Raw genomic sequence first — 17,505 nt, 5'->3', positions numbered from 1 at the left:
GTAATGAGGTCCTAACACTTCTACCCATCGCTGTTTACTTCGGCAGATCTCCACCCCGTAGACGCGCAATAGTGTTGATACTGGACGGCTGTGTAACGTGTACATGAGCGCTGCAGCAGCCGCTAGCTCCAGCAGCTAGGGCTAAGTGTACCAGGAGCGCCCCACTCTGCCCCGCATCCTCTCCCGCTTACCTCCGCTTCGGCACAGCGGTCCCTTTAGCAGCGCTCGGCCGGGGCGTCTCGGCTTTACACTCTTGCGCCGAAAGCGCCGCGGCTCCATCTTGCTCGCTTCTCTGCAGATGGCCGGCTATAATTCGGAGTCTTCGCCGCGCGCTTCTCTGGTGCTCGGAGATGTCGGTGTTTGACGCCATGCTGCTTCCGTGTTCGCGAGCCGGAAAGCGGCGCTCTGTCAGAGGTCAGGCCCGCTCCTAGACGGGGAGGAGGGAGAGCGTGGAATCTCAATTACGTGACTACTCCCTATTCAAGGGCACTACGTAGGGTATGAAATGAACAACTCTTAAACGAAACCGAGTGCACTACAGATCGATCACTACGCCGTTTGTTACGCAGCCACCGTGGTACCAAGCCCACCAATTTGAGCATGCATATGAGTAAATCTTCTTGTAAGGTTATAATGTATTATCAAGCGATATAAAACAGAGTGTGACCTCTATTTGTTCTGGATTAGTACAAAGGATAGACCACAGAAACAACAACAACCAAAAAAAAGGAGGTAAGTGTTTATTGGCACGTTACTTTGGAAATTACAGGCCCACTATGAGACTCTTGGAGGCTCCTTGATGGAGTGTTGTGTCATTTTGTTGTACTGGTTTTGGGTGAATCCTTTCCAGCAGACTCCTGTGGATTGAAGTAATATACATTTCAATAGAAAGCTGTCTTTTTTATTCATTTATTTATTTTTACATTTATGTTATGATTATTAAATGAGTGAACTTCACCAAGGGTCTGTCTACAGTTGCTCACATTGGCACTATGCTTTTTATGCACTGGGAAAATTTTGGTTTCATTCATATATTGGGATTATTAATTTGTATAGCTGGATTTCCTTGCAGGTATTGGCGAAACAGACATCGGTGCAGGGAGCTCGGTACAGTTTCCTGTGCAGTTTGTATTTTGTAAGGCAGTCCAGAAACATGAGCTTGATGTTTTCTTCTTGAATATGAATTACTGCAGAATTGTCAGAAACACTGGGAACATATGGAAATTCCAGAACACCGTAAATCCATAGCGGCGTGCAGTTTGTTTCAGTTATTTTGCCCCTCTCAGATCTTTTAGATAAATCAATTACAAAACAATCTATCAATCATAACAATCAATCATTGTCTATGATTCATTTTCAGTCACTCCTTTATCTTGGTCTGGATTGCACTGGATCTGGAGCCAGTCCCAAGAACACTGTGCGTGAGGGAAGAATAAAACCCTGGGACATCACAGGCTATATGAAGAATCATAAATATTTTAAAACTAAGCATCATTTTTTATATTTGGAGCTGCTGTCAGAGATTTGGGCAAAATCTAAAGCAGCAGGCCTGTTGTGAAATAATTAATCTGTTCATTTGGCGTTTAATACGGCAGAACCTTTTAACTCGGCACAAGACACATGACATTAAATTCCCATATGTGCTGCAGACGTGGTCTGTTGCTAAACACATATATAAGCTTTCCCATATGAAGTATACCAAATTACCCATTATGATCTGGAAAAATACTTGCAGAATGAGAAACGCCTGTATGTACATAATGACTAAAATATTTATTTTTCATTGCAATAGGGAATGATCAACATTTTGGCTCATAGCCACTTTGTACATCTAATGGCTAACAAATGGGCTTAATAAGTACAGGTGTCAAACACGAATGGCCACTGTCTTCTAGTTGTAATTCGAATGCTTTCAATTATATAACATTTCCGTAAGGGTTTGAGGCAGGAAGTGCTATTTGGGTTGAGTATGTTAAGCCTTGCAGGTGTGGCAAGCTCCATCTACTCTTGTTACCCAGGCCTTTCTGGAGGGCCGTGCAACCTTGATACAAAGCCAGGCTTGTGCAGGTCTGAGCAGACGCTGCTGTTTTACACAGAATCCAGATATCCTTTACTATCCCAACCCCTCTAACCTTAAATATTTTACTCTGAAAACAGTATAAACAGTCATCATTGTAGTCTGCCTCCTGTGGGTCTGGATGTATGTAACAACTCACCTCAAAGGCTACACAAGAAGAAAATTAAAATAAGAAAATTAATTAATTAATTTGTGTAATATAAAAAAAAAACCACAAGGCTCATATGTGTTCAAAAAGCAGTGCTTTATTTTAGTTAATACTACAATACATATGTTACAGATAATAATAACTCATTGAGACAACTTCATTTGTGGATGGTCATTGACAAACAGACAGAGCCAAGCGCCATCAGGGGGGCTTGTGTGGTTGTTATTCCTCCCTTCCAGATGAAATATTTGTTTCCTCCAGAACAGAGCGTTAAACTCCCAAAACAAAGTTCTGTAATGCACTGACTGCAAACAATTAGAGCCAAAGTGTATCACAGAACTTTACTTGGAAAGCCACAGAAGAGCTCGCTAATCCTCTTCTCCTATAGGACTTCTTTTGTTCCCACTGTCAGACTCGGAGGGGGTAAAGCCCATGCAAGTGTCCTTTAATTATTTTCCTTTTTACCTAGTAATGATCACTTTTATTCAACACAGTCCTAGAAAGTAAATAAGCACCTTTATTACATTGTAATAACCGTTCTCCTCATAATCAATAGGATAAAACAAAGCTAGTACATATAATGTGGCTGCACCGGAGTTGAGAAGGGCCTATCATGATGGTAAGGGGCTGTACAGAATTGAAAGAATTATGTAGAATTGTACAGACGATGAAATGCACGAAGTTGACAGATTAATTTTTTCTTTACCCACTCATGTTAAGTTCACAATGGATCCATATGGATTTATATAAGTGTACATGAACACAATGTCTTTATATGTAAATAAAAATAAGCAGTGTTTGGGAATGAAAGTGTGGCTTGACATGAGAAAGGTTCAGGTTTACTTTCAAGGCTTGCTTCAAGGTTGTGAAGTGAACAGTCATAGCGGGGGAAAGGTAAAACAGCTGACGTGTCTATTTGGAGCTGTGGATAAGATCACTGTGTGATGAAAATCAAATTACTGGTTAATCCTGGACTGGTTTACAAAACACAGTTAACGCTTAACTGATATAAAAACAATGCGTAACTGGTATAAAACTAAACATTAACCCCTAGAGAGAGAGAGAGAGAGCGAGAGAGAGAGAAAGCAGCAACTAAAGAAGTGCAGTTGACGAGAATGACATCTGCATGCAAGAAGTGATTTCTTCCAACCGAAATAAAGCTCAAACTATGGATTGTTGGTTCCTTCCCGTTATGTGTGCACAGAAGAGAAGATAGTGTGTGCAAGGTACCTCACTTTTAGCAAACGAGAGAAAAATGTTGAACATACTGTACCTGCTGGAGTTCACAGCTGCAACTCAGCACTTTGTGCACGAGCCTAAATGCAAAGCATGCAAAAACAAAAAAAGGTGGGAAAACACAATTTTTTAGATATGACAAGCATGACTAGGGTACATCTCCGACGCAGAGGTTTTTATTCGTTGATTCTTTTTCTTTTTCTTTATCCGGATCGAGTGCTCAAGCTCGGGCGCCTCGCCGCCGCTGTGTCTTTCCGCGTCGCGCACACAGCTGGAAGAATGTCGACGTGGAGCTGCCAATCGTGAGCGCGCAATCACGAACGCGCTTCAGGCAGAGGGGGGGAAAAGGAAAAAAGTTTCGCTTTTGGTGTAGGTTTCAGTCAGACACTGGGCTGAAGTGGGTAGACTGTAGGTAGAGTGTGAGGCTCTTCGCAGATACGTGTCAGTGAGCCTGGAGAAACTATTAAAATAGACGCATTGAGCTGCAGCAGTCTTTGGAGTACACTTTCAGACATTTGGTATAGACTACCATTTTATATATATATATATATATATATATATATATATATATATATATATATATATATATATATATAATTTTTTTTTTTTTTACATAATTCAATGGATGTAGTGTACCTTTAAAACGACTACAGAATAACTGCACCTTAAGGGGCGACATTTCCTTTCATTGGATTTTAATGTTATAACTTGTTGAGCATACACCATTGCAGGTTATAATATACACTAATGGAAAATGGATGGACTTTCGAAGATTAGGGAAAAGAAATATACACCCGCTGCAGAGCCCTTAGGAAAAAAACTAACAGACAAACAGCAACAAAAGTGTTTTTCATAGTTCCTAAAACTAAGGTCTTGGCTTATTTATAAAGAAAAGGGAACGCAAAATTCAATATGTGGCACTTTAAGCCCAATTTGAATTTGACAAATGAGCAGGTGACCAGTAGAGGGCGCAAGCTGATAGACGGAGTTTCATCAGCACACAGGTTAGGACATCATTTTCAAGGCCCTCATGGCAAATATTTGCTATCATTGCGTCTTCACAGCTCAGTTGAATCCCAATCAATCAGATATATTTCATCATTTAAAATGCAGTTTGGTATACAAATGCACGAACAAGTCTGATTCAACTTTTTTTTTATCCGATAATTCTGTTTTTTTTTTTTATGACCCAAACAATGCAGGCAGAAATGCTAGACGACTTCTTGTTCTTACATTTCAGCGGTTCCTCTAATTCCAAAACAGCTTCCCTATTACTGGATATTTCCTGTTACATAATATTATATGTTTAAGTGGATGTAGAAGCAATGTAAACGAATAAATAATCTTTACACGTCAATGTCAGGCACAGAACAAACTTGGGGATTTAAAACTTTTGCAGAAAAAAAAAAGTATCCCAAATTATCCAAATCAGTTTTGACCTTTTTACATTTCACATTTACACTGTAGCGATTGTGCACTTCAGATAATAGCTTCCACACGTCCCGCAAGGCGAAAAGCCCCAGTAGAAACGAGTCTGATTGCTCTTGGTTGCGTATGGAGGTAGGAAAAGGGGGCGGATACCGCCTCAGCCCAAGCAGCGATTCTGATTGGCTGCTGGTGGTTGGGGGCAGGTCCAGCAAATGCCTGGGGCTTCCCGTAAATTTTCATAACTTCACAGACAGTACTTCCGTCATTATCGGCTGAGAGCGCATCGACCATTAAATAAGGGGTTTTTTAATTTTGATTTTTTTTAGTGAAAGAAATAAAAAAATTTCATAGCCCACCTGGATTTACTCTGTAAAAGCAGACATCCGATTCAAAATGATGGAGCTTGAGCTGCCTAAAGTGCCCCCGAGTCAACAGGTAAATATCTTTTCATCATTATTTTGTCATCTGATTTAGAGAATATCTGATTCGTGTATTCTGTATTTTCTTACGAATGAGGTTAATGTGTCAGGATAACAGTGCTCTTTCTGGTAACTGATGGTGGTGGTGGTGAATGTATGAAGTGTGTAATGTTGGGAACTTTTGCTGTCTGGCTCGAGTTGGACACCGCCAGGCTTCTTTGTGGTTTATTGATAATATCAGTCTCGGCTCACGTGTCATCGTGTTTACGTAATTAGCTTAACCACAGACGCAAATGAATGAACGCTTCATAGTTTTATAATCGACTTGACGGTGAAAATATGATCGTTTTTTTCTGAGTCGCTATCGGGGGGCGTTTCCTGTGTTGTCTCTGATACTGCGCGTCTCTGCGCTCTTGAAGAAAATTCTGCCAAGTCATGGAAGCCGGGCCGTAGAGCCAAACACACACACACATATACATACATACACATCGTGTGTCCCAGAATGATAAAAGGACAGCTTTCTTTAAACGATCGCTCCTTTATGTCGCATGAGTCTACGACATGAGAAGAAATCGGTGTCGTGTCGCTTCTCTCAGCCCCATCGCGTGCGAGTTGCCCCTATCAGCAGCTTCGCCTTTGCTCTACACTTGGTGTTACACAATCTGCGGCGGCGCTGTTTTCACCCCCTCTCGTCGTTCCGGGGCACTTTGCTCTGACGTACTCCAGGTGCAATACATACACACACACACACACACACACACACACACACAACAAGGTGCCATCCATATTCGAGTAAAAAAAATAAATAAATCAATATAACGCATTATCATATCTTTGTTAAACCAGCATGTCACCATACTATTTGAATAATGCTAATAATGTGAGGTTAGTCTGTGATAAGGACTCTCCACCTTTCTATAGTGTCTGTTCTGCCTTTTTATTGTGGGATAATAGGTGTTTATTAAACAAGTGCTGAACAGGTTCAGCAAGCAGATCTGTTTTCTGTGCTTAAATAGAAAAAAAAATGTTTTAGACAGTAAAACAACTGGTCTTTCAATTCCCTTATTATCAGGGTAAAAAAAAGGAAGTGATATGTTCGTGAGCTCGGGTTACTGATTGTGTTTCAGTAAATGTTCTCCCTGTGTTTGTGCAAGTTTCCATCTGCCTCCTGACAACCATGTCAGTGGGTGGATTAACTGCAATGAAATCGCCTGAGAATGAATGGATGAGTGTGGGAATAATGAGAAATAAAGGGACTTCTTCCTTGTTTCTAAGGTTGTAACCCAATGGTATCTTTTGTACCTTTAGGATGTACAATTTACCTGAAAATGTGAATAGAATTCCTAATTAAAGGTACAGTAAAGTTACTAAAGATCTACTCTCAATGGCGGCAACCTTGTGACCAGGAAGAGGACGGTCTGTTATCTTGTAACCTATTTCAAGTTTATATTACGTCTTGGACCAATGTTCCCACCAGAGACTCTGGATCCAACTTGACCTTCACTAGGATAAACCGGTTCTTCTGAATGAATAAATGACAGAATGAGGAAATTATATCTAATCACTTTCCTTTACCTGGAAACCTGCTTGTTTCTGCAATACTACTTCCCTTTTTTTAAGTCTTAAAAAGAATATGGGAATGAACACATGAGCTGGAGTTTTTATTTTCTGTGCTTTCATACACTTATAGAATCTGGTTATTAACGGTTGACTTGGAGATGATATGGAGCTCTGAAATCTAAAAATTGTGATGAATTTGGTGGAAACAAATACCCTGCGTTAGTCAAATATGACAAAGACATAAACACCTGAACATAAATTCCATAGCTAGATAAGTCACTAATTAAATCATTAACTACATCAACCACAGAATGTTTACTTTATCTTAGGTAGAAGAGGATGCACATAATTTATTTTTGAGGATTTTGTTATTACATGTCCAGTACAAGGGTTTTTAATATACTGTAGTAGTCGTTGAAAGTAGACATATAGAATGTGAAATTAGACAGCTACTGTTTGTTGTTGTCAGAGTAAGTTTCCAGAATAAATACTATTTACAAGTAAATGAACCAACTAATCTACAAAAAGTCAATTTATAAAGACAATTATTCAAATACACTATTTAAAGTAAATCTCCAAATGTTTAAAAAACTGAGAAAAGGGTACTTCAGAAGAATGTTGTGGCTGAAATATATAATTATAGTTGCAACCTAGACACAAAAAAAGTTTAGTAACTTAAACATAATCTATATTTTAGTATTGGGGTTAGTAAGACTCTTTTCTCTTTACATACTTATTCCCTAAAAAAAAGTGCCTTTAGTATATACATTGTAGATGACCAAATATGCACAGTGAACATCTGACCTGTGTGAGTAACCTCTAGGCCATTTTCTTCAAAAGCCACCTGGATCCAATGCTGCAAATGTTTTTAATAAAAAATATTTTTAGCTATAAGCTGCATGTTCATAATTTTCAATGCTTTTCAGCAGTTACATTTTAGACTGAACATTAATTAGGTAAATTTTTTTGTCCCCTGTTGAAGCAGAATTATCTGTGAACTTTAGCACACACTCTCAATAGGTAAACTCATCTGGACTATTAACAAACTGTACATAGACATGAGCGCATCTTTTACAAACAAACTTGTTGTAACAGTATATTTATCTTCTACAAACCTCATTTTACCTTTCAAGGTTTTGATGATGTAAAGTTATCAAGTTCCAGCAATTATCTCTAGGCTTTGTATAATCCAAAGAAAATTGTTGAATGGAAAATTGGCAGCTGAGTAGATAAATAAGCTTGGCATTTAACCACCCTTACCCTACATTTTAATGACATACTAACAACCCTTTATTCCAAAGGATTGCCATTTCCCTTTGACACCGTGGCAAGGTATGAAAGTATTAAAGCCTCCCACAGAAACACTCCCACCTATAGAAACATCCAAGTCAAACAAACTAATACTTCCATCCATTGTGTCAGTTATACCAAGAGAGAGAGAGAGAGAGATATTGAAATTTGTATGTGTTAGAGGTAACTGTTAAGTTCAGGTTTAGATATTTCATCACGCCCATCCTCTCTCCACCCTGCCATGGCTATAATCTGGGCCTGGAAATTGTATCTGCCCTGAGCAGATTAATGATATATTGAAGACTTACAGCACTGGTTGTTGCTGCTAGTTTATGTCTCTGGGGTAAAAGGTGCAGGGATGGCTTTAATATAATCCAGAGGTCACCGAGTTCAGACTTGGCTGGCAACACACACAAACACTTTGGTTAATTTATTAAAAACAGGCGAAAAGCTGTTCACATGGATGTGTCTTTATAATGTTTAGTTCGCAGAGGCCAAATGTTTTCATAAAGATATGATAGTTTTGATCTTGTTGGGACCAAAATATAAAAACATGCTAAGAGACAAACACGCACATTGCAGACCAAAACTATTATTAGAAATCTAACATCAATATTCACCTGGTTTAACTCTCAAGCTTGGTTTGAAGTAGTACTGCATTCTTTTTTTTTTTCCCTTTTTTGTATTTTCAAATCAACCAATTTTATGTAAATTGTATACATTCCTTAAAGCTTTTTATGTTTTCACTTCCACCTTTGAGCATGTTTCTTTATAAGTAGGCCAGAACCCACCAATCATACTCACTTCTTCTTTGTATAGTCCCTGTTATTTTTTTTCTCTGGTGGCAGGCCTTGTGATCAATGTTCAGAAAATAAAGGAAGTAAAATTTTGTTACAGCCTTAACAGAAAGCAGAGTCACATGCTACTGCATCATTCTCTGACCTACACAGATTTTACACAATACTCTAGTGATTACACTGCTTCCTTTCTGTAAATAAATGGACTGAAAATATGGTGGGAAGGAAAAGAGAATTTCTAAATGTTTATCTCTTGGACATTCTTGACTTTAGGGCTGATAAGAGCTGTCTGAATTCAATCATGATATGATGACTTATCTCTCATCTGCTCACTTTTCACTCATGTATTTCTATTGTGCACGTCAGTTTTTGAAAGAAGGACATGTGGTTTTTAATGCCTTGCTTTGGCTAATTATTTAATCCAACTATGAGATTTTATTTCAGTTGCCTAAGCATAACAAAGTTTAGCCATTTAGCTTTAACCATTGCATGCATCTTTGGTTTACTGTATATGAACCTTAGAATAGAAATACATTTTAGCATGCAGCCTTTTAAAATGTTGTTGTATATGCTTGTAGGGATTTTTCTTTCCACTCCAGGACCGGTCCTTGGCAAGTTTAAACCAGAGAAAGACATGATCATTAGTTATATTGATATATCAAGGTTTCCTCAACAAACTTAGATAGGAAAGACACACAAGTGGCCTTCTGTCTTTGCCCTTTTAACACTGTGTTCATGTACACGACAATATAACATGACATACAGATTAACTTGGCTCGATGCTGGCTCAGCGTACAGATACAGCTCATGCATAAGTTAAACACGTTAAGGAACATAATGCCAGCATGTTTTACAGGGTTTTTTTCTTACTATCAAAGATAAGTACATTCTCCCTCAGCTAAATGTGTTGTGTATATATAGTGTTGATCAGGCAAGATAAACACAAGTTGCATAAATGTGGTACCAGAACAGGATAGACTCACTTTTTTTTTTTTTTTTAAAGACTTTTTTGAGTTGTGGGTGGGATTACTGCGATCTGAGAAAAGAGGAGACAAGCATCTATTATTCATGGTTGTGTCCTCTCCATTGCATTCATGATAACAGAGTTGTAAGGCGGGTTTGGCCATGCTACGTGCTCGCTGCATAGCAAAAAAAAAAAAAAAAAAAAAAAAAAAAGAACACACTGAGCGTAAATCCCCAGAGTGTTTCAGGGCGTGGTGGAAAGGTGCTGAATGGTGTTGTTTCTCTCCCCCCTCTTTCTCTGTAGGATATGGATCTGATTGATATCCTGTGGAGGCAGGATATTGACCTAGGAGCAGGCAGAGAGGTGTTCGACGTAAGCTACAGGCAGAAGAAGGTGCAGCTGCAGCGGCAGAAGGAGCTGGAGGAGGAAAAGAGGCAGCAGATAGTGAGGGAGCAGGAGAAGGCACTTCTTGCCCAGCTACAGCTTGATGAGGAGACTGGAGAGTTTGTGCCTCGGCTCACGCCTACCAACAACACGTTGACGCAGGCTAACACTGTGCCTGCTGAGATCACGCAGGTACACACACACATTTGCACTCGCACGCACACACAACAAACTCAGATAACCCTATGATGCAAGCTAAGAAAGCCATGGTTTTATCACTAAGATTAGGGTTGGGCAAGGTAAGGATAAGGTATCAATATGGTGAAAAAGTATATGGCTATACTTCTCTGAAATATCAGTGTCAGTGCTTTTATAAGACATGCTTAAAAATATTACTGACAAGTGGTTCCTATTATGAAATAAACAATAAAGCAAATATTTTAAATTAATTGTTTTACCAATCTCTACATTTTCTACCAATTTCAACCTTTCTTTTCCTAAACCAGATTTCTTATATATAGATCTAATATTTGATTTAAAATCATATAAGAAAAATATAGCATACATTTGTCCACAAAATCTTTTTAGTTGTAAATATATTCCTAAGATATATTTGATTTGCAGATTTATTTGAATGTATTTTTTTCTTTACTTTTTTAGTGGCTGATCAATAAAAACATATTTCAATTAAAATGTAATTTACTTAAAATAAACACACACTTCAATAGAAGAAGGAGAAGAAAAATGGCCTGAACCTTTTTTTAAATACAAAACACTTCATTAAAGCAGTCTCAAAGCAGTCTCATAAATTTTAATATATTTGAATAGGTACCAAAACCTATAATTGCATGTCTTATTGTGTGTGTGTGTGTGTGTGTGTGTGTGTTTTACACAAAGCGCTTATCCGTCTCATAAAGTTGAATACAAACCATAATATTATATATCATTTTGTAATTCCTTCAAACCTACAGTAAGTTCACACTGATATATTACTGATACACATACACGTCGAATCACCCCATAATTTGGTTCTAGGAAAACCCCACCCTCCTGTTAACCCAGTCGGGGGCAGCTGCCTGGTTGCTGGGTTACTGCTGCCATAGTGTAATTACTGGAACTCAGGTGGTTCAGGTTTCAGATTAGATGGTTTCCAGCTTCAGAGAAACACCTCTGTATAACAGCTTTCCTACTATAATATTTATTTAGGTCTGTGTTAATGCTACAGTGTTTCAGTGCTGAATTATTGATCAGGAAATTGAGCAGAGACAAGAGTGTGAGATATCAGCAGTTAGTGATGTGTTTCATACTATGGGTGTGAAAGCTGTCTGATATAGACATCTCCTGCTTTATGCATACAGAATGTTGATTTCACGGAGGAGAATGGAGATGCCATGTCATTTGACGAGTGCATGCAACTGCTGGCAGAGACGTTTCCTCTAGTGGAGCCAGCAGAGGTAAAAACAGGATTAACAGCCTGATATCACACATGCTCACCACAAAGCCACGTTGCCATTCGATGTCACTTCATACTTAAAAATGAACACGTTATTAACATGTCTGAATTTATGGCCTCTCTTCATGGATTCTTCTTTTCAGCATGCTCCTCCTTGTCTGGATCCCTCCATTCCTCCCTGCACAGATAACAGCCAGCTCATGATGCCTGGAGAAATACCCATGCTTACCCAGAATCCCTTGATGCCAGGACCCATGGACCAAACCTGGATGGATCTCCAAGTATGGCTCAAAATATTTTTTATGGAATTTCTTTTTAGAGACGGAGATAAAAGTCATAATTAAGCAGTATTCGTTTTACAGAGTGATAAAAGATAAAATACTTGGACATATCGATTATGAAAATTATTGTCTATGGCTATTAAATGGCTATTAATAAACAAGTCTTTAGCAGGTTAATTTCCTAGCAAACTGTTTAAAATGTTTCTAAAGTAGCAATTTAGTGGCCAAAGTATTAAATCCTTTTCTGGATGAAAAAACTCAAACAAAGAAGATGGTATTTATTGGTTTAATACCATTTTCCAGTACACAATGTAGCATTAGCTTGTCCAGTCTGAAAGCACTAATAAACAGAATGTGGACAAAAACTCTTGACCTTACTGATCTGGGCAGAAATAAAATGAATGAGTAGCACCTTTAAAGACCCATATTACTGCAGATCCTCATGTTAAACATTAATTGTCTGAATTGAGCTAAAGACCCAAGTGTTTAGCTTATTGTTCTGGTTAGATGTAGTAAAACAGCTATAGGTCTGCTATTTAGCAGATCCTTGTGTGATCTAGTTTCCACCTCATGTGGACTAAAGAGGTCTCAACCTGCCTGTTACTGTAGTGAGCAACCACATGACCCCACCTTTATCCTCATTCTGTTGACTGGCTGCTGCAAGAATGTTTACTTCACTTGTTGTTTTGCTTCCTATTTTTGACATAATTATTTCATTTAGCATGGTTAAAATGTTGCTTTATCCTGTAATAATGTTGGTGTTATGTTCCAAAAACCGCATGGACTGAGCCTTTGGAAATGTTTGTTAGGAGTTTAACAGTTTGTCTTTGTTCTCACAGATAGAATGCTAGATTTAGTTTATATAAGTAACACTGTGTCCCTTATATCATTTTTTAGCACTGCCTGAACATTCAGGAGATCCTGGATATGTCAGGATACGTAAACACACCCCAGCCTGCCAATGTCTCGGAGTCCAACTACAGCCAGTATCTGCCTAAATTAAGTGATGTCACCACTGGCACTGAAGACATGTGCCCTCCCGAGTTCATGAATACGTACGATGGGGCTTACAGCAATGTTAATCAGATGAGCCTGAAAACCCCAGAGATAAACAAAAGCTTTGAACCAGACGAATTCTGCGACATATTCTACCCAGATTTGGAGGCCAAAGTGAACAGTGCATCGCTTCCTTGTGAAGGAGGAAAGACAGATGGGCAGCTGGATGAGCTCCCAGATGTTCCTTTGCTAAAACCCATGGACCTGCATAGCCTGTCTCCTGGAGACTTTAGCACAGAAAAAGCTGAAGACATTGCTGAATTTCCAGATTCGGATTCCGGTTTATCCCTTGATGCCAGTCCGAAAATGAGCTCTCCTGGAAAGTCCCTGCATGGTGACGGCTCTGCTGGATTCAGTGACTCAGACATGGACGAGATGGAGAGTGGTCCTGGTAGCATGGATTCTGATTACGCAGAGATGTTTCCCCTGCTTTTCCAGAGTGATGGCAATCAACAGTCTTTTCTAGAGCAATCCAGCTTTACTGCGACACAAGAAAAGAATGTTACACAACCAAAGATGGAGGAGGCAGAGGCAAGTGGGCATTCCAAGGCACCCTTCACCAAAGACAAGCAGAGAAAGCGCTTAGAGGCACGGCTCTCGCGTGACGAGGAGAGAGCAAGAGCCTTGCAGATCCCATTCACTGTGGACCTGATCATCAACCTGCCAGTGGATGACTTTAACGAGATGATGGCCAAGCACCAGTTAAACGAGGCACAGCTTGCACTCGTGCGTGACATTCGCCGGCGTGGCAAGAACAAAGTGGCAGCGCAAAACTGCCGCAAGCGCAAAATGGAGAATATCATGGGCCTGGAGTACGAACTGGACTCGCTAAAGGAGGAGAAGGAGCGTCTAAAGAAGGAAAAGAGCAAAAACAGCAGCAGTCTGAAGGAGATGAAGCAGCAGCTCAGTTCGCTGTACCTGGAGGTGTTTAGCATGTTAAAAGATGAGCAAGGAAAGCCCTATTCCCCTAACGACTACTCCCTACAGCAGACATCAGATGGCAGTGTCTTCCTTGTCCCTCGCATTAAAAAGACTCTTGTTAAGAGCAACTAGCACTTTTTCTGCTTTTTCTCTTTCTTGGTACTACATAATTCTCTAGCTAAGTACTATGCAAAAGAAGAAAAAAAAAACTTTATAGGCATTTTTTGCTTAATCTTTAGCAGCAAAGATGGCAGAACTATTATATAGTTTTTGCTTTATTCTACTTTCTTAATATTCTTAATATCTCCTATATTTTGTACTTCTTTATATTTTATCTGAGAATGTTTTATCTTAATGGTTTGTAAATACATTTATACTTTTATTTGCTATTGGAATATCAAACAACATACTGTATTGTACCGTTTTAGAATGCTACTAATTGTGTTGTGATCACTGGCACTCAGAAAGTCTGTTTTTATATCTTAATTTAAAATTCTCTTGCAATGTTATCTCTTAGAGCTTTATAAAAAAAGAAAAGAAAAAAATAAACCATTCGTTTTACTTGAATTTTTATTTTGTGTGCCTTACTATGGGTGAGTAAACCAAAAATTATTTACAGTGTGACAGTGTTATTAATACACCATTAAGAACAATGCCTTGCGTGTACCATGGCTGTAAAATGACAACCAGACCTACAAGTTCAAACTGCTCTAAACCGGGCAGCCTAAAGAACACCTTATCTGTCAGGTTTCTATTGTTAGACTCAAACCTACAATAAGAGAGCTCTCAGATGTGTTGGATAAACACAGAACCTTGCAATCTGTAGTGTTTGCACCACCAGGCTCTTTCACCTACAAACACTGCCTTTGAGATTCAAGTCCAGCCCACAGTAGCCCTTCAGAAGTCTTTAACTGAAACTGAACAAACAGGAGTGGCTGCTTCAAGGACATGCTTTGGACATCACTTGTGTTAACACAAAGAATAGTGTGTTAATGCTTGACTGATTAATTTTTTGCTAATGTACTGTTGCGTGCGAACAATTACAATTTGAGTTATGCAAATACAACTGATTTATAATGACTTGATTATTTGAGCTTGTAACATCTTGTTTATTCTGGTTCAAGTTAAACTCTTGTAATTCAAGAAATCGAAGGGAATTTGTAGCCAAAAACAATACACAATTTGCATTTCGGTTTTGGTTGGTTATGTAGCTCTTCAATGAAACTGAGGATTATGCAGAATAGAATTAATGAAAGTGTCACAATGGAATTCTTTTGAACTATATACACAAACACAGACTGAATGTTTTCACTCCTTAAGGAATGTCACACAAGTCGCTTTTGCAGTTAAATGTAGGACACAGTGTCAAATTAAAAATGAACACACCTTCACCTAGATAATACAAAAATGTAGTTGAATGCTATACTGATATATTGTGTAAAAGTGATGTTTGTGAAGGACATTAAGAAGGACATTACCTGCTAGGAATATTAGCTTTGGAAACAAAGACACAAAACTCTGTCTCCAACGCTGCATAGAATAGTACCATAGAACTATAATTGGTGAAGAACATCGAAAACTTGAACGGAACATGTTTTACATGACATAACATTATCAAAAGAAGGACTCAAATATTTATAAAAGATCTTTATTAAAAAAAGGTTTCAACTCACATTCATTTAAATCTAAATAATGTAGCAGAAAGAAAATGTACTCTTTGTAGTACGTGTTGTATGTATGTGTTGCAGAATTATGTGAGCAAAATTGAACTTGAAATGTAAATCTATAAAAACATTTACTCCTGAATAACAAAAACACACATCCTCCCATAACCAAATAAATTAGATATTACTCCAATAAAAGTGCTCCCTTTAAACCTTCACTTGAGAAAAAGTACAAAAGTATTAGCCTTCAAATGCACTCAAGTATCCAAAGTACTATGATTTATTTTAGCTATAATGTTCCTAATATCATTTTTATTACAAGACTTTTACTTGATCAACAATTCATGTGAAAAAGATGTTACTGTTAGCACACTGATTAAGATCTGTTCAAAATATAAACCCCCAAAACCTTCTTTTAAACTACTTAATTAAGGCCACAGGTGTTGTGGCGGATTTGAGTTAGGAGTTTCTTCAATCATTTATTTTTTCTCAAAATGTTCTGCTTGCTGTTAAACTGTATGTTTGTGCTAAGTAGATACCACTAAGCGGTAATCATGTTCAATACAGAGCGCTCGCTCTACCATGATCGGATTGCTGCATGCATGACCAGCTAAGTTTTTATCCACTCATAAATGAAAAGGAATGACTCATTTCGCAAAACCTTGTTGAGTAAAAAGTAAGATATTTGACCGTGAAATGTTAAAGTAAAAGTCTCCCCTAATTGAAAAACTTCCGTAAAGTACAGAGAAGTGAAAAAGCTAATGAAGTACAGTAACCAATTCCATTCACTTTATTACTGTACACCACTGCCATTTGGAAAGAGATTACCACAAAGTTACCACTCTATTTCCACAAAGTCAACGCACAGGACTGTGCAAAATATTCTTGTATACTATCACATTAAAATTTCCACTGAATGGAATTGAGAAGCCCAAACCTGTTCTATCGTGACAATGCGCATAGCATGCAGCACAAAGACATGTTGTGCCAACTTGTGAACGAACTTCTGTGACCTGCATGGAGCACACTGAACTGAGTCTTTTGGCATAATAATCTAGAACACTGACTGAGCTCCAGATCTCATCTCTTGACATCTGTGCCTGATCTCAATAACGGCTGACCTCATTTATGCCCACAGGGATGCTCCAAAATCTAAAGAAAGTCTTCCCAGAAAAACAAATTGTGGACTAAAATGTTCAACAAGAACATATGGGTGTGATGGGGACAGGTGTCCACAAACCTCTAACCATAAAAGTTTGATTCTCTATGATCAACAATCCTTTTTTAGAATTAATAGCAATAGTAAGATGCCTGATACTGAGTTACCTTAAAGAAATGTAAGTGTTTGGGACTTGAAGAGAATGTGGCTATTTGGCTGCTACTAGCTAACCGTTATAAAATGCAGCTATTGCAAACTTTTTTTCCACTCAATTTACTGTTCTTATTTTTTTTCCACTGTCATGATCTTAGGGCACTACTGCATTATTTGTAAGTTGGAAAAATAGCTAATGTATGTGAAAGCAAGAAAGCGTTTAACAACGCTGCAATGAAATACTTCATCTGAAAAATTCGAGTAAAAATTCAGCTTCTATATGCATATAGGCCTAAATGTTGAAGTGCTTTGTTACTTTTGTGGGTAAAACTAATAACTTCCCTGGCAAGTACTGTATGGACATGAAATACAATAATTCTTGTTCTCATAAATAGTTTCTATGAAGTTTGAAATTAGAAAATCTTTCAAAGAAAAAAAAAAGTTTAATTTTCAAATGGAAAGATTGTGTAACTTTGTGCAATTTAAACCCCCATCAATATATGTTCTGTGATATG

At 38.2% G+C, this 17,505-nt stretch overlaps 2 protein-coding genes across 3 annotated transcripts in view; one reads left to right on the top strand and one right to left on the bottom strand.

Annotated features, from left to right (window-relative positions):
• Positions 1-445, bottom strand: part of agps (alkylglycerone phosphate synthase) — a 33,918-nt gene extending 33,473 nt beyond the window's left edge. Inside the window, exon 1 of the mRNA XM_046845104.1 lies at positions 192-445. Coding sequence (XP_046701060.1) covers positions 192-370 — 179 coding nt within the window. The 5' untranslated portion in view covers positions 371-445. The remainder of the gene's footprint in view (positions 1-191) is intronic.
• A 145-nt stretch (positions 446-590) lies between these two features.
• nfe2l2a (nfe2 like bZIP transcription factor 2a) lies at positions 591-14,581 on the top strand. 2 transcript variants are annotated; one of them, XM_046845106.1, is made up of 5 exons: positions 591-732; positions 10,223-10,495; positions 11,662-11,758; positions 11,898-12,037; positions 12,935-14,581. In XM_046845106.1, the coding sequence occupies exons 2-5, from the start codon at positions 10,226-10,228 to the stop codon at positions 14,144-14,146; spliced, it is 1,719 nt and encodes a 572-aa protein (XP_046701062.1). In that variant the 5' UTR covers positions 591-732; positions 10,223-10,225; the 3' UTR covers positions 14,147-14,581. The 2 variants fall into 2 exon arrangements, with proteins under 2 accessions (XP_046701062.1, XP_046701061.1); XM_046845105.1 differs by lacking the exon at positions 591-732 and adding an exon at positions 5,126-5,324 and having other exon boundaries at positions 11,662-11,757; positions 11,900-12,037.
• Positions 14,582-17,505: the final 2,924 nt, after the last annotated feature.

The sequence above is a fragment of the Silurus meridionalis genome, chromosome 3, assembly GCF_014805685.1.
Source record: "Silurus meridionalis isolate SWU-2019-XX chromosome 3, ASM1480568v1, whole genome shotgun sequence".
Lineage (NCBI taxonomy): Eukaryota > Metazoa > Chordata > Actinopteri > Siluriformes > Siluridae > Silurus > Silurus meridionalis.
The sequence above is the reverse complement of the archived record's forward strand: the minus strand, read 5'-3'. Positions and strand labels throughout refer to the sequence as shown.

Coding starts and splice junctions, on each gene's coding strand:
- nfe2l2a (XM_046845105.1), top strand. CDS start 5,283: ATGATGGAGCTTGAGCTGCCTAAAGTGCCCCCGAGTCAACAG. Junction 10,496..11,661: donor TGCCTGCTGAGATCACGCAG/GTACACACACAC, acceptor TTATGCATACAG/AATGTTGATTTCACGGAGGA. Junction 11,758..11,899: donor CTCTAGTGGAGCCAGCAGAG/GTAAAAACAGGA, acceptor TCTTCTTTTCAG/CATGCTCCTCCTTGTCTGGA.